The following is a 17,544-nucleotide window of genomic DNA, read 5'->3' on the forward strand; positions in this document are numbered from 1 at the left end:
CATTTTTTTGGGTGTGATTTTTATGCTATTTCTTGTACTTTTTAGGCAATTTATCTCGCGATTCTATCAAAATCTTACTAATTCTATCCCAAAAATTCAAGACTCAAAATTTAATGTGCTAAATGTGATTAAGAGGAGAATCTACATAGAATAATTTATAAATAGGAAGACATTTTATTGCAAAATCTTCAAGATTAATGAGTAATCTTACAAACTCTAGTGATCTAGTCCTCAAAAGTCAACATGCTAAATGTGGTTAGGGAAGAGTATATACATGAAATAATTTATGGAGACAATTTAAATTATGAAGGGATTTTGTAATAGAATCGTTGGTTAATCATTCCAACTATGTCCGAATGATTTAGGCCTTAGAAGGTAACACCTTAAATGTGGCTAGGCAGGAGATTTAAATGAAAATATTTATAGGAAATAATTTAAATTTACCACATATTTGCAACAAATAAGGATAGGCATCAAATTTGGGTTCAAAATGACCAAAAATACCCCCGAAACTAGTGAACGAAAATTACCGAAAGTCAACATGCCAAATGTGATTAGGGAAGAGTGTATACATGAAATAATTTATGGAAATAATTTAAATTATTAATGAATCTTGTAATAGAATCCTCAGAGTGGATGGATAATCATTCCAATTATGCCTGAATGATGTAGGGCTCAGAAGGTAACATATTAAATGTGGCTAGCTAGGAGAATTTAAATGGAAGAATATTTAGGAAATAATTCTAATTTACCACATATTTGCATCAGATTAGGATACGCATCAAATTTACCAAAATTATGAGTAAAAATACCCAAAAAATTAAAAGTTAAATTTTCTATATGGGGTGAAATATCGCCGAGATGTCAAAATTAAAATTAAAAGTTAAATTTTATCAAATCGCCCTGTTCGCGCGCTACCCGGCGAAACTTCGTTCCTTGCTTGTGACTAACAAGTATGAGGCAAGATTTGGCAAGCACAAATCGCTTCCTATTAGAGGAGATGATCCAAACTTTGGGCCAACTTCTAATTAACAAAATAAATTAAAAGTGTAATATTTTGGTGGATTTCAGTTCTATTGTGTGACGAAGAAGTGTCAAAGTAGCACATATCTTTTGCCAAAGTCATCAGCTTCTTGAGTAGCGAACCACATTGGAAAGTAACCCAACCCAATGGGCGTACTGTTCCGAGTCCAATGGTCAAACCAACCAGCCAAAGCTCGCTCTCCATTCTTCTTCGACCTTAGTCGTCTATATATAGATATAGAGAGAGACAATCTCCAGCTCTTTTGCCCTTTTCATCTCCTCATCTGGCTAGTATTCTAAATCAATCATATAGCTTAAAGAAGAATGTGTCCTTCCGGTAGCAAAAGCAACACAAACTTGGAATTTTCTGCTGCCATGGTGTCTTCAGATTATAATTTCAGACCAGCATTCGATTTTCTGGATGTGGACAGAGACGGCAAGATCAGCCCAGGTGATCTGCAGAGCTTCTACACAAGCTTCACCTCTTCGTCTTCGTCTTCCTCTTCCTCTTCCTCGGGCGCCGCTAATGTCGGTTGCGAACAAGACATGATCAGTTCCATGATATCGGCAGCTGACTCCAATAAAGATGGCTTAGTAGAATATGAAGACTTCGAGAAAATTCTATTCCAGAAGCCTTTCCAAACCCAACCACCGCGTTGGGACAACTGGTTGATGCAGGATATGTTCAGGGTCATGGATGGAGACGGTGATGGAAAATTAGGGTTTCATGATCTCAAGACTTACATGAACTATGCAGGTTTACAGGCCAGCGATCAAGATATCAGGGCCATGATTAGATTCGGTGGCGGAGACGACTGTGATGGGATTTCTTTCGAAGGACTCGTTAAGGTATTGGCGTTCGACCTTGCCGGAAAGTGAAGTTGATTGGAACAAGCCACCAGCGATTCAGTTGCGTTTGCAACTCGGTTGTACTTGCATGGCTTTCCAACCTGTTTCGTAGCAAGTCCTCCGTGTTTTGATCGAAAAAAGAGGGGAAAAAGTCCTCTGTGATATGCCACGTGTAAACTATTCTGGTGCAGCTGTAGACTTTATTGCGGTTCGCTGGTGACTTTCGAAGCCGCCAAACTAGTACGTATCAATAGAATTATGATTTTGCTTGGGTCATGTGTGTTATCACTGTTACGTCGACATTTTCCTTCGGTCATATGGAAATCTCATCAAAATTTCAATCTGACGGTCTATGGTGTTTGGCTTCACGATCTGCTTTTACCAAGCAAAGTCCATAATTATCTGAACCCAAAAAAAAATATCAAAATAATTAGGGTAATTTTCATGTGGACCTCCTGAGGTTTGATTTATGTCATTTTTAGTCCAAATAAATTGAAACTTTGCATCTACCTCCCCTGAGGTATTCAATAAAATCAAATAAGGACAAATTATTATTTTTATAACTAAAATACCCTCACATCTATTTTTTATTTTTATATTTAAAGACTTAAAATTTTTTTAATTTACAAAATCAACCCATTATTTACCTGTCTCCCAAATCCCTTCTCATTTCGCCTTCTAAAATCCTCTGCCACCAAAATTTTAATTTCATGATCAGACAAACCACAACACAAAACCACATCCCTTGGAAGACCATCTATTGTTAATCTCTTAATGGACAGAGGTGAAATGTGAAGAACTGAGAGAACCCGAATTGCAGAGTCTTCCAAAATAACTTCCTTAAGAATGGGAGAGAGACTATATTTCGCCTATGTTTTTGAAGAAAGAGAAAGTTAAAGTTTTAACAATCGTCACAACCTCACCGCTCCACAGACAAAACTACCCTGTTGTCCATTAAATGAATATCATGGCTGGGTTTTTGTTTTGTCCAGTTGTTCGAAGACATCATAAATTAATCAGAGTAAGTAATTCAAAATCGGAAGGAAAAAAATGTTAGGTTTTTTAGTTCTTCCCTTCTGATGTAAGAGAAAAATAAATAAACAGAAGTAGTCATTTGGTCGTGATTAAAAATTCCATGCTTTTACTTTCCAAAATATGAATCTTTCACACAGTTTTGCTAATATAAAATCAAGTATCACCTGTGCGAACTTCTGAAACGGATCTGTACAACCCTAACCATAAAGTATTCAACTCTTCTTTCTTACGGAGTTTTTTCGATCTTGTTCAGATTTTGAACAGCTTCTCTTTCAGTTCAACTGGGCAGACCAAATGAAGAGGGATTTCTTTCCGTTCAAGTGCCGGAGGATTTGGGCGAACCAAATGAAGAAGGATTTGGGAGTAGGGTAAATAAGGAGTTGATTTTGTAAATTCAAAAACTTTAAATCTTTAAATGTAAAAATAAAAAATAGTTTTTATAAGTGGACCCACATTATTTGATTTCCACCGTTGGATTTAATTATAAAAATATGATGCAAATCTTACAATAGAATAGATGTGAGGGTATTTTGGTCATAAAAGTCACAATTTGTCCTTAATTGATTTTATTGGATACTTTAGGGGAGGTAGATGCAAAGTGTTCATTTATTTGGACTAAAAATGACATAGATAAAAAAAAGGAGGTAGAAAAAAAAAAAAAAAAAAAATAAATTAAAATTAAAAAAAAAAAAAAGTTTTTTTATAATTTTAAAAATAAGAAGTTTTTAGGAATGGTAGAAATTGGGTTCACTATTCTATGACCTTTTAGTTTTGTGTTGGGGTAATTGTATTACAAATTCTTCAAACACACAAAAATGAGATTGCAATACAATTAAGAGATGAAGATCTTTAGCCAATCCGGAGAGCTTATTGTTGCAATCGAACGAATCACTGATCAATGAGGTTGAATCACACCTTGAGTGCTGTCTTTAAGGTAATTGATGCACCCTACTACCAAGGGTTCTTCGCACCACCACCTCCAAGATAAAACAACCTCCAACTAGAAGATGAGGTAGTTCTTCTAGTCCCTTCAAGGAGCCAAAAGCTAGAGCACAACACTTAGACAAATTTAAATAAATAAATTAACTTTGTAACACAAATAATGTGAGAGTGAGGAGTGTCTCAATTGCATACCACATGCAAGGAAAAGTTGGGTTTTTATAGGCCCAAACCTCACCTTACACCTTTTAGGATTTTGAAGGCAATGAATTGGATTTAATCTATTCAATAACCTTAACCCCACTCATGGTAATGTCCATGAATGGTCATGAAGTTGAAATGAGAATTGATGGTCAAGAGTTAGAATTGAATTAAATTTCACCCTTCAAGTAACTCCACCATACCACCATGATGATCAAGACCATTAAGACCCATGACCAATGTCATGAAGAGCCTGATAACCAAAGTCATGAAGGGCCTCCTTTACATCATGGTGTCTCATTACCACCCTTACCTCATGGGTCCCACACACTAACAAAATAATTAAATAAAAGAAATGCAAAAAACTAATTTTGAACTAAATATAGATTTTTAATAAAAAACCTAACATTTTGTTTGTATTATTACTTATAACAATTCAAAAAAATCTATTGTGCGCATCTCTTTGTTGTGCACAACAGTGTATATGCCAAACAAGTGACTCTCAAAAATTTAAAGAATATTTAAATATTTTTAATTCAAAATTAAATCTTTTATCAGAGTCTTTTATTTAGTATAAAAGTATATTGTTGCGCACAACACATGATTTTTTTTTCAAAATAAATCATTTTGCGTATTTGGTGCCATGAATATAGATGGTTAGTGTTTACCAAAAAAAAAAATAGAGGGTTAGTTTATTACTCAAAGAAAAAAAAATTTTGGATGGTTAATTTTATTTAAAAATATAATTTATCAAAAAAAAATTCATGCAATTACAATTAAAATATAGATGATTAGTTGGTTGTGATGCTTCATGGTTGCAACAGACATAGCCCAATGGCTCGAATTTGCATCTTTTAGGAAAGTTTGAGGTATTTTAATGGCAGATTATGGAAGATAAAAAATTCTGAAATCATCTTGCTGAAGTTTAGTTTTTTGTTGTTACAAACATAAACTCATATAGGATATGATGGGTTAATCCACCTAAGTTCATTGTGGACTTTCATTTTGTTTAATTCTAGGGATTTCTCCTCAGATGTATTTTCTCAAAGAAAAAAAAAACTCAAAACTTTTTTACCGAAAAAAAAAATTTGATATCTTGTTGTAACCAAGTTTTAAGAAATATAAGCATGGAATTGAAGTCTATCAAAGGAAATGTTCCACGAATTTATAGTAAGATTGTCTTGACACTAAAATGGGATGGAAAGAAATAAAGAATAAATGAATTACTTCCATTGATGTTTAGATTGTTAATGGCTTGATACAAACTCATGGTTTGTGTGAGGAGTGGTTGAAGACATTTTGAATCTTATGGAAGGGTTTACCAGCTGCGCTGTTATCCACCATGCTAAGGTGATAACTTGATCTTAGAATTCATAAGCGAGAATCAATTATTAATTCCACTTAAGATATTGGAGTTTGGTCTCGCCGGAAAATAGACTACTTCAGGTGGCTGAGCAGCCAAGATTGGTAGTCTCCGGCAAAGGGATATATGTTGCTTATCTTTGTATCCTTGTCTCCTAATGTTGTAGACCACCAGAGATGGTGGTTTAGTGGTCCCAAGCTCACTCTCAAGTGGTTTGGTAATCTTTATGTCCCAAGTTTGAATCCCCTCTATTCCTTTGTTTTTCACATTGGGCAGTTATGTGCTATTTGGCTTGGGCATGAGGTCACTACCGACTTTTATAGACTAGGTCTCTGGTGGTGTTCCAGTGACGGTCCCAGATTGGTGGCCCCACCAAATATCCACCTTATACGAGATACTCAACACCATAACAATGTGAATGATGCATATCAAGCAAAGGCCTATGCCAATTAGTATCAACTGTGTCAAGATAAGAGAAGATCGAGGCTAACATAGAAAATCTATTAGTTATCCTCTCTCAGGTTACTCTGTATAAACCCCCGTTGCCTGACTCCATCAAAACAAATAAGGTACAAGAAGACACCAGGACTACCACCGGGGGTAATGGTCTAGTGATCCTAAGCTCAGTCCCAAGTGGTTTGACAAACCTCATGTCCCAAGTTTAGATTCGAATCTCCTCTGCTCATCTATTTCATGCATTGGACAGTTGTGTACTCTTTGGCCTAGACATGAGCTCTACCGACTTCTATAGACTATACTAGGTATTCGGTAGGGCTCCGTTGACGGAACTAGTGCTTGTGCTAGTAGAGCACAAGGCTAATGTTTGCGTAGGTCACAATCGATAAAAAGTCCAAACATTGAATAGTAGGGGCACTAAGTTACCACTACTTTATCCCCTCTTTTAGTTACCAAATGAATAAAAATAAAAAGAAGACAGCAGGACTTTTTAGTATTGGAACCATTTTTTGGGATCCTTACTCGCATGTGTAATTAAAACAAAACAGATTCTCTCCGGTTGGAAAAACTCAGCCCACACATGAACACTAGAGCTACTTAGGTACAACTTTTCACCCAAAAATATATTAACAAGTAACTGACTTAGTTTTAAATTCAAAGCTTTGTAGGATTGTAAAAGCAAGATCAGACATTAGTTTTAGCCAGTTCCACTAGTAATTAAAAGCTTAAAATTCTACCATTTAAATGCTAAATCTTCACTCACAAGGACCCATACACCACCATGTAACAAATTTACATCAGGAAGAGAAGATTAAAAGATGTCATAATTGGAGCATAACAGTAAGGGAAGGATGAGTTTACCCCCAACAAAAACAATGGAAGGAAAAAAAAAAAGGGTAAGGTAAGGCTGAAAATAGTAGCACCACACATGGGTGGTTCCCAGCAGCAAGCAAGGTCATATGTAGCCTTCTTCAACTCTGTTTCCTGGCTTTTTCATTCATCCTTAATATCTACCATGAGTTACACTAAAAAATGCCTTCACATAGAGGACGCCAGCTCTTCTCTTAAACAAGGTCAACCTGCCCACTCTCTACGAGTGCCTTTACTGACTTATAACGTAGTACACACACATAATCCGCAAGTAGGTCCACAGTCTCTTGTGGATCATCACTATAACAAAGAGAACATAAGTGGTTATCAGAGCAGAAGATATACATGTCCTGTAAAAAAGCGCTTATTTGCAACAGATTTCTTACCTATCACCAACCTGGAAAGCTCCCAAAAAAACTTTGCTTTTGCAGAAAACAAAGGTATCCAACGGAGGCTCCGGAACTAAACTTCCAAGAAAACAAAAAACAATGCCAAACAATTACAAGACACCCAAAGTCAATGAGGACATCTTTCTAATTGATCAACACTTCTATCATTCTTTTGGCCAGTTGACTAAAGTCAGGCTTCGTTCCTGAGTTTGAGTAGATACTATAATGCCAAAAGTTGGGAGAATTTAATCCATTTTCCTCTCAGCACCCTATGAAAGTGGGACTTGCACTAGGTTGAGTGGTGGGTTGCAGTCAGCATGGACAAAGAAAAGAGAGAGAGAGGTAGAAAGAATATTAATGTTCAAACAAGGAAGATTCCATTTAGGCATCAATAAACTACCTACAAATTTAAGAGAGGGAGAGAGAGAAGCAGGTGCGGGCATTAATAGCATACCAAAAAGTAAATATTTTAATTGAAAAGAGAAAGATAAACTTGGCACAAGTCTACACCAGCAGTAGGTGGTGAATGGAGACATGGAAAATTTGATAGCATCCTCAACAAAGCAATAATTTTGCTATAAGCTCAATAAAGAAACCGTATCAAACAAGCAGCAACAGCAGCTCACTTGAGGGATAATATTCACCCATAGAAAGCAAATATACATAGAACAACAGACAACTTAAATCTTCTGCTTGGTTGACTAGCAAAGAAGATCAGACATTAATTTGTCATTTTTTCACTTCGGCTCTTCTGTTAGTACAACAACAATTGCAAGCTCCCATGGATCAAGATTTAGATATTTCCATTATGCACAGCTTAATCACATGCAAGTGACCTATTGCACACAAGATTAGATGGGAATATAGTTGAAGCTACTCATGAATGCATCTATTACCAAATATTCACATGACAACAGCTAGTAGAAAGTGGATACTCGAAAAACCAGAAGAAACAGGACACTAGTAAAAGTTTAGCCTGGAAACTTGTCAGCCAACATTTCAGATAGAACCATATTAACATAAGCATGACAGAAATCTATATGATAGCATGCGCACTCTTTAAGGGAGAACATTTGCAGAACATGACCAATTACCCCTTTCAACATCTTGAAAGTTGAGAGAATCCAAATGATACTCAAATGACATCTAGAAAGGTGTCAGCATCTGAAAATTGGTTTGAGTATTCAAACTCGACTAAAGGACTGTCATAAAGTTAATGACCAAAGACGAATTTGTATCAATCATCAGAAAAGTAAACAACTATTGCTCTCTCTTTCATTACCAAGTCTTGAGCCCAAGACAAGTTGCCTATATGATCAAAACACCATTGAAGGCTAAAACTGACTAGTAACTATAATTAGGTAGCAGTTTTCACTATAAACCTATAACTTCATGTTAATCAAGTGTGTACCCATTGGAAAAAGCATTACTGGGATCAAATCAGACCCTCTTCTATCTCTTTCATACAAGAGCCACATATCAGTACCTATTTTAACTGCCCACTATATATTTTATTTATTCATCTTATTTTTGGATGGATATTCTCCTTATTCTGGAGGGAAACTACTAGCCAAATGTGGAGCAAGCATAACAGCATTAGGCTTCTCAGTCTTGTATACTTTTCAGTTAAGTACTTCTTTCCAAAAAGAAATAGAGAGTTATAGTCAAATGAATGTAAATGAAAGATTCATTACCCATATCATCTTCTTCACTGGATATGGATTGCCTCAGCATGGACTGATAACCATAAGGTAAATGAGACAAAACAGATTTTTGGAGATGCTTTTCCATAAAATCTGTGCACCTGTCCATAGCAAAGCCAGCTTCAGAAACACTTTATCGAATGGTAACTGATTGGCATAAACTTTCCTTGTTACACACTTATAGCCATACACCCACACATCTCTTGAATCACAGACACACAGAGAGAGAGAACTAAATGAAATAACTCACTTTTTAGCAAACTTCTGCTCTTGGTCAGAGAGCCGGTTCCAAAAATCTGATTTTGAAATATGAATGAAGTACTTCTCAATCTGAAATGCAAATTATTTGGTAAACAATGGTTTAGTTTAAAACAGAAAGCCACAAAGTGCTCGCTTTAATCACCTTCTGAAGACGGGTACGAAGATAAGATCTCAAGAGGAACAGTGCCCTATCTAAATCCATCTGGTACAGAGAGACTGTGAGTGGGTCTGTACCATTTTTAGCAAATTCCTCCATGGTATCTTCCTGTAAATTTGTGATGACACCGTCACTGGAATAAGTTAAAGTGACAACAAAAACATACTCAAAACAACAAATTAAAGACACGAAAGCCTAAATGAAGCATATTTTCAAACTGAGTGACAACATCTTATTATCATAAAATAAAATGTATTCTCCTTCATTACATGATATGGAAGGTATGTGGATCTAAAAGAAGAACTATTAAATTATCATTGGCAACTAAATGTACTAGTAAAACCAAAACAAAAATCAGCATTAAACCAGAAATACATAAATCAAATGATTGCATGGATCACAAGCATTATCAACTGAAAAGGGAGAAAGATCAGACGATACCATCAACTGAATCTGTTCTCTAGATCTCTGTACCAAACTAGTCTGAAACTGAAGAATTTCAGGAGAACCTTTTTCATTCCGCCATGCACGCTTCAAGAGCTCCACGTCAGTCGTCGCAATTAGCGAATCGTAGTCTTCACTCGAGAATCCTAATCCATCTTCTGAACCATGCGCCATTGCTTTTTCCTTTGTTTCTGTTTGTTTCTCTAGGATAGAAAAAATAACTAATTTTGAGCTTGAACTTAAGTTACATAACATGAGTTCTACCGTCTTGGTAAGAAAAGAGGCAAAATGGCACCAAGCTTTAAAAAAAAATTTAATTAAAGTTTGCATTTGATTTACAGGATTCTGATGAGTGTGATTATTTAGAACATGATTATGAGAATCAAGATATCTGGTTTACCATGACTTTTTCAGGTGAATCATGTGAAAACTCTGATTACTCTAATTCTGTCAAGTAACTCTTCCTGAAAACTGTTTGGGTACCATAGCTTCATGCAATTCTTCCTGAATAACTAATGTTTACCATGACTTTTTCAGGTGATTCTTTCTGAATAACTAACTGCCTGGTTACCTTAACTCTGTCAAAGTGATTCTCACTGAATAAAATTTTCTTTTCCCTAGTTGGACATGGAATTGATTAAGATAACAGTTAACATTTTCCATATTATTCAAGGGATGATTTAAAAAGATAAAATAAAAAAATAAAAATTCCATAAAGTTCTTCCCTACTGAAACAGTTGCATACACAAAAATATTAAAAGAAAAAATCAATTTAAATTCAGTAGGTAGAACCAATTTAGTAGTAAGGCACCCCATTATTGTAAGGCTGACAACCCCCACCCCAGCAACAAACTATTGCTGGCAACCCTCTAACACAAATTCTAGGCTTAGATGCCATATACCAAGCTTCAGGCAACTGGCAACTGTCTCATATCAGAGATACCGAAGTGCAAGATATGAGATAAATCAGAATCTTCTTTGGAGCAGTGTCTTAGCTTTGGTAACAATACTTCAAGAGTTTCTAAACCCACTTGCAGGGAGTGCCTATGTTTGGCAGGAAACTTTCTCAACTCAAAATTGAGCATGGTCAGAATCCCCAAATTGTTGTCCACATTCAAAAACACTGACTCTAATATCCATCTAATTGTCAATATGCCCAATCATATTAACACCCACCTTTTGGCTTTTCTCAACTGCATTGTCTATCTCTGTGATATTATTTTTCATCATATAGATACCAAGAAAAGCTAAAGTGCTGCAAGGAATAATTCGCAAGCTTGTATAACTACATTATTAACCAAAATCCTACAACTACCACCCTATATAGTTAGTCCTCAAATGTTTCACATATTAGGATGCAAAGTGTGAAAAACATTCTGGGAAAGCCGCTGTACATGGATGCCTAGACTCAACAAATGGAGGGGCAGTTGTGGAGTGGGCACAGTGGGATGATCTCTCCTGTCTTCCCCAGCAATGGCACTTGCCCCTCCTTCCTCTGATCCTCCCCCACCCCCTCCCCCGCTCCGCCCCTGCTTCCCCTGCCAAACCCACAACCTCCCCCTCCCTTCTCCCTTCAGACAACCTCCTCTATGGTCACCCCCTACTCCAACCCCCCCCCAACCCTCAATCTAGAAACTCTCCCTCCACTAGGATTCTTCAAAGCAAAAGGGGATTATACAGGCACTGACAAACACTATTGATTTTTTTTCCAGTGTCCCGCTTTCTTTCTGCAGAATATTCCGAAGCAAGCATATTAATTTGGAAAATACAGCATTATGAAACAAAGTGTCTCGGCATTAATAACTAATGTAGCAAAAAGAATTGGAAATGCAGCACACACAACACACAATGACACAAACACACAGAGAAAGTTCATTTGGAGGAAAACCAAAAACTAAATCCTATCATGTTGTTAAGAAATAAATCCCAGGAAAGTTTGTTCTAGTCTTACCAAAATTCAAAGGGAACAGAATAAGCATCATCTTTTTTCTTCCAAAATTCTATTTTCCACTATTATGTGCAGCAGTTTTCAAATTATATTCAACTCAAAGAATTATATGAAGCATCATAAACCATTCTAGAATACTTTAGATAAAAGAATTTTAGGCATGGGACTGCCACACAAGTGGCTGTGAGATGATTCAAAATACTTGGACTGCTAAAACAGACCCACAGAGACATTTACACAAACACATAGACAGAAAAATTTACAAACACAATCAATTTAAAAAAAAATACAGGCACTGGCATCCCACGTTTCTATCTTAAATTCAGATGAGTTTACCTCTTGAAAACGCTTTCCGGTTACCACAGTCTCAGGCCGTGGCTGATCTCAAACCCTTGAGGGGATGGGATTGCAAACTGTCAACCAATTTATTTTGAATATAAAAGCCAAAAATTAGCATATCTTGGTAATCATTAATCAATCGGACTAAGCCAAACAAATCCAAACAGAGGAGAGCACAGACAAAGAAATGAACCTAGAGTTCAGTTGTAAATTGAGAAGACAATGAAGGGAAAAGATAGGAAATGAGACAAACCTAAAAAATTGAAGGGGTCCTCTGTTAGTGGGTTTCAGTGACTCGACCTTAATCGCACTTCAAGGGCGAACCAAAGGAAGAGAGACGACTTGGGTTTTCTGTGAACACCTGAGGTTCCAAAGACTACTGTGTTTCGCCGATGAAATTTGAGCTTCGTCAACAGTTCCCCGACCGCATTGGATTCCTTGGTTTGCAGAGACAGAGAGAAGAAAAAGCGGGAAGGAGGAGCGGGAAAGGGTTTATGGGTTATTGTATATTCTATTAATCTCAACCGTTGGATATTAATCTGGACACGTGTGTTCATGCTTTTGTAAAAGAGCAGTGTTTCAGCCAAGGTGTCAATAAGTCGGGCCGGTCCGGTTCAAAAATATTGAAGGATAATTACCATTGGTTCTCATGCTATAGCTTAATTATTATAAGACCTGTTTACCAAAAAAAAAATTTATTATAATATTTATTCTTTATGAAATTACTATTATCTCCATCATTGTTTTTTTAAAAGATTCCTTTCACTTTTAACTATGTTAAAAAAATGTTATAGTTAGATATTTAATGTCTGTTTTACCCTTTTATAATCAAGAAGTCAAGTCAAAAGACCCGAATGGGGGGGGGGTTTTTTCCCCCTTAGTTTTTTTTCACTCCTAAGAACTTTCAATTTTGTCATTTTATTCGTGAGATTTTAGATTCTAAAAGATTGGATCCTGATGAGATGAAATTAGGTCTACCAAAAAAATTGAGTTGTAACAAAAAGGGGGAAAGAAATGAAAGACATTTTTTTATTTTTTTTATTTATTAGTGGTAGGTCAGAAAAGAAAACGAGTCTGTTTTTTTCTTTTATTTAAAAAGAGTAGAAGATTGTTTGCACTTTAGGTTTTTAATTATTTTTTCTTAATTAGTAAAAATAATAATGTAATTTAATATAAATTATAAATTAGTAGTTAAAGTTTCAAGATTATTTGGGGTTTTTTAATAAATCAAATATATAAGGTCATCATTTAACCAACTACAAGTAGTATCAATAATTACAAACAAAGTTTAATGTTAGATTAATAATTTAAAAAAAATAAGGGGATAAAGTGATAATTAAGCTATAGTATAAAAGGCAACATTAATTATTTATATTTAATATTTGTTCTGGTTTAATCTTGGACAGGTGTCTAGTCACGTCGGTCTCATACTAGAATTGAGCTACTTTGATTTGGGCTTCCGAACTTTCAATTGAACTTAATCAGTGTATCAAGCGAATTTAACCGAACAATTGCTTTCTCAATTTATTCTTAATAAATTTCTAGGGTTTCAAAGGATCTGGCTCTTCAACATCTGATGTATAAGCAACTCAAATGGCAACATTCTAAAAACTAGTACTCATCTGGATAGAGATTATTGTTTCTTTTGACACAAGTTCTATATACCAAAATATATACCTAGATACAAAGAACTTCCAGCAAGAACACTTCACCCAATAAATAAATAACTAAAAGAAATATTGTGATCTATTACTAAAGTTATTTAGTGTATGTTAATTTATTATTTATTGTCAAAAGACTTATTGCTACCACTAAGAAGTGTTGGTTTTAATCACTAAAACAGCTCTGCGTTGGCTGAATTTCAGCATTTTATTTGATATAATTTACATAATCATCTCGTTATGGACTCAATGGAAGGGAAAAACCCGTGTGGGGGCTGATGTTATATTTCTTTTTGGCAGGTCCTCGGATGTTATACGTAACGGTTAAAAAACTAACGACAGGGACATGAGTGATACTATTCATTTAATAAGGTATGTGATTAATTATTTAGTTAATTCAAATGGTAGCATTAATTTTAAGAGATAACTCAATGAGTGACCTTAAAATTTTGTTAATTAGTTAATTATTTATGATTAGTCTTCTAACACACATTGTCAAACGCATGTTCTCTGACAATGTCAAAATCTTTGGTTGGAAGTCAATATAAACCAGGTGGGTTTTGGATTATTGTTTAAGTTTATTTGATTAGGTCGCCAAACACCATATGGAGAGCGACCAAATTCTACAATGATTTCATTCCATTGATTTTTAATTAGTTGCATTAGCTTAGAAAATAAGGAATAGTTAAAGCACCCTAGAAACCTTCAATCTTGTTAAAATATTGATTCAAAGCTAATACTTCAACAGATTGAGGAGATACGAAGGTAGTATACATCACTAAACTCGTATGGACACCTATAGAGGAGAGCGACATATATACATAAGGTCAGACTAGGATCCACAGACCACAACCTCATCCACGCCTGACTCGGCCCAACTTAGCGCATGCGCGCGATCCATATTTAACTTTCTTAGGAGCAATCAATGTATATATAATTGACATTATCATTAGCTCCGTCCAATGTAGGACTAAACAAATATGGTAAATTAGGTTACCTTATATATGGCAAATTGCCAAAATCTTTGAATCCATATATTTACATCCAAAAGAATCCTAAAACAAAACTAAAGAGATATGGTTTTAATGTTTCTTAAACTTATATAAAAATTATATATTATTTATTTTGTTTTTTAACCAAAATCTAACAGAATATTCTTATTAGAGTTTGGTTGTTTTTCCTTTACATTTTTTCATCAAACATTTAGAAAATGAGTCTAATTCTGAGCATTGGCAAGGTCGACCAAAGATGAAGTAGCTCCCTCGATTAAGGAGTTGAAGAGAGCACAGTCTTTTATCTACAATCCCAACTTGTCTTGCTGATCCTGTTTTGGCATTGGGACCATCAACTTGACAACAAAGAACAAACTCCTTTTCCGTAAAACATTGCCAAAATACATAAATTCAATTGAAATTATTAGAGGGACATGAAGAGACATGGCACAAATCATTTTATTATTGAAGATAAAATTGGGTAATGATAAGTAATGGTACACCAATATATATATATATATATATATTTCTTCAATGTAGGCAAAGAGAATCAAGCTGTTGGAGTGTCATTATTCGTTTTTGTCCCCTCTATTATATCATGTCTGGAAGTGTCTTGTTCACTACCACAGGAGTTTCATCTACTTATCAAGAACACATCAATTGAGAGGTGTTCCTTAACGCATACAATAGAGAAAATAATTTATATAAATCCAAAAACTTCAGTATAGATGTAATATCAATTTGATATTGATACTTGAACAATATGGAGTGGCTTTCTTTTTGGTACAAATAGTGGCTTTTTCTAATATGAGGACAAAAATGATTTAATAGAGTTGATATATTAAAATTAATATTTATTGTCATTTCATAACTTTAAAGGGTTCGGCTTAGTTAACAAAGATCAATACCGCATAACTAAGATAAAATATCGGAATCTTATTAGGGTCAAATGTAAAGTCTTGCCATATATTTAAATAATTATTAATTATTAATTTTTTCGAGTCAAAGAGAAATTTAGATTAAAATCTCTAGGCTGATGTTGAAGATGAAAATATTAGAGTTTACAAAAAAAGTAAGTGGGGACTATTACAACATCTTACTAAGCATGAACTTACGAGAGCCACGGGCTAGATAATCAGCCTGGTCATTACATGACCTATTGATAAACCGATAAAATTAACACAAACCTAATCCAAAGACAACCCTCATAATTTTCTCGTAGTGCTGCGTTTAGACTTTCTTCATGTCATGTCGTCATCCGAGTAGTTGAACTATCTATTGAGGGCTTTTTCAACATGGCCCGAATATATGTGATGCCTGCACTCATAAAAGAAATTAGAGCGGGCCGACCTAGTGTAGATTGGGGAACTACCTTCAATGCTCAAGTTAGTCTAGGCACAACAATTTAAGGCTTTGAGAGAGATTCTCAAAGCGTAAACAATAGTAGTAGGTAGTTCTTCATCTCTTGTCAATCCCACAAGTGGGATTTATATAGAGAGAGATTACCTTAAGGCAATCACTTAGTGATTTTTGTCCACTTAAATGAAGAGTGTGGAAGTTGCTTTAAAAAGCACGTTCCTTTCCTTAGTAGGACTCTAATGGAGCCGTTATTCCATGATTCTCTCCCCCACGTTGCAGGAGTCCGGATTATCTCCCCTAAGAGTTGTTGACCACAAATTACATGGGGGTTGGATTATGGTGATAATGTTTTATTATTTCTTACTTGTGGGCCCCATATAATTTGTTGTTGTAACGTCGTCGGGGCAGTACAAAGTGCTCCATGTCAGGAAAGATGATCCCTACTCACGTTGCGGTGTTTGGGCAGTTATTTCTATAACTAGCCCTTTTGACTTAGTCTTTCTCCGAACTTGACGTAAAAGAGTTTTCGGAGGGAGAGGTAGTTCTCAAACCAATCTCGAGAGGGTTCTCATATCTTCCTAAGGGAGTTCTCCATGCATTTCCTGAGGGAAAAGGTTCTTCGTACCTCTTTCCGAGAAAATATGGATTATCCCGACCATGGGGTACTTGGGCTACTTGTCCACTACTAGTCTAATTTGACCAATACTAGAGATTGAGCCTGACCATTCAAGGCCATACCCCCAAAATTATAGTCAAAGAAAACCTACATCCAATAGTGTAAGCAGCAACATTAAATGGAACCACAGGATTTGAAGAGAAAAAGGAAAACTCAAACAAAATCTGTGGGCAGAAGGAAAGATGGTCCCACAGTGGAAAACAATCACATGTGGGTTTCTCTCTCGCTCCACCTTCGCTTTATCTTTTTTTTTCTTCTTTCTTCCTATTTTCCTATTCCTAATCATTGTGACCAATTTTACCCATATAGTTACTGTTTTGAGTGACGATCGACTAACGAATTAATAAAAACCGAAAGTGTCAAAACAACCAGTAGGAAACATCCACCTCATCGCTCTTCTGATGTCATATGCATACGTGGACATTACAAATACAAAATGTCAGATGTCCCCACCAATTATTGTCACAGCTGCTTTTCAATTATGCTTTTGAAAAAAAATATTATTTATTTGGACATTAATTATACATAGTAATGTGTAAATTCTATGTGATTGTAGTTTGGACTTGTGTCTTACATATTTTGATAATTTTCATTGGAGAAATTTTATAGAAATCAGATGATCTCTTCTATATAAGCTCATTTTCTAGCAAAGGTATGATGATTGGGTTCATCTCATGCATTCTAGTACCCATACATTGCACTAAATTATTCAAAAACAAGATATTTCAGATTTTGATTCTTAGGGTTTCGCTTTAGAGTACTGAAGAGATTTAAATTCTTGATTTCATACTATAAAGCATTGCCATATAACAACTGAACCAATCTTTTAGGTTGATATATCATAGAATTTTGTTTATTAGAAGAAAAAAATGTTAAAAT

The 17,544-nt window shown here is 35.3% G+C and overlaps 1 protein-coding gene and 1 pseudogene across 3 annotated transcripts; one reads left to right on the forward strand and one right to left on the reverse strand.

Annotated features, from left to right (window-relative positions):
- The first annotated feature begins 1,305 nt into the window (after window positions 1-1,305).
- LOC149019472 (calcium-binding protein CP1 pseudogene) lies at window positions 1,306-2,165 on the forward strand (annotated as a pseudogene).
- Window positions 2,166-6,546: 4,381 nt separating this feature from the next.
- On the reverse strand, window positions 6,547-12,440 carry SLD5 (DNA replication protein-like protein). 3 transcript variants are annotated; one of them, XM_089151040.1, is made up of 8 exons: window positions 12,231-12,440; window positions 11,975-12,051; window positions 9,688-9,893; window positions 9,232-9,354; window positions 9,079-9,158; window positions 8,820-8,929; window positions 7,123-7,198; window positions 6,547-7,036 (listed from the first exon to the last, which is right to left on the reverse strand). In XM_089151040.1, the coding sequence occupies exons 3-8, from the start codon at window positions 9,862-9,864 to the stop codon at window positions 6,931-6,933; spliced, it is 672 nt and encodes a 223-aa protein (XP_089007166.1). In that variant the 5' UTR covers window positions 9,865-9,893; window positions 11,975-12,051; window positions 12,231-12,440; the 3' UTR covers window positions 6,547-6,930. The 3 variants fall into 3 exon arrangements, with proteins under 3 accessions (XP_089007166.1, XP_089007167.1, XP_089007168.1); XM_089151042.1 differs by having other exon boundaries at window positions 6,957-7,036; window positions 7,134-7,198; XM_089151041.1 differs by lacking the exon at window positions 11,975-12,051.
- Between the last annotated feature and the right edge of the window lie 5,104 nt (window positions 12,441-17,544).

This window comes from Hakea prostrata, chromosome 4 (genome assembly GCF_041222555.1).
Source record: "Hakea prostrata isolate BN-2017 chromosome 4, UWA_Hpros_2, whole genome shotgun sequence".
Taxonomy (NCBI): domain Eukaryota; kingdom Viridiplantae; phylum Streptophyta; class Magnoliopsida; order Proteales; family Proteaceae; genus Hakea; species Hakea prostrata.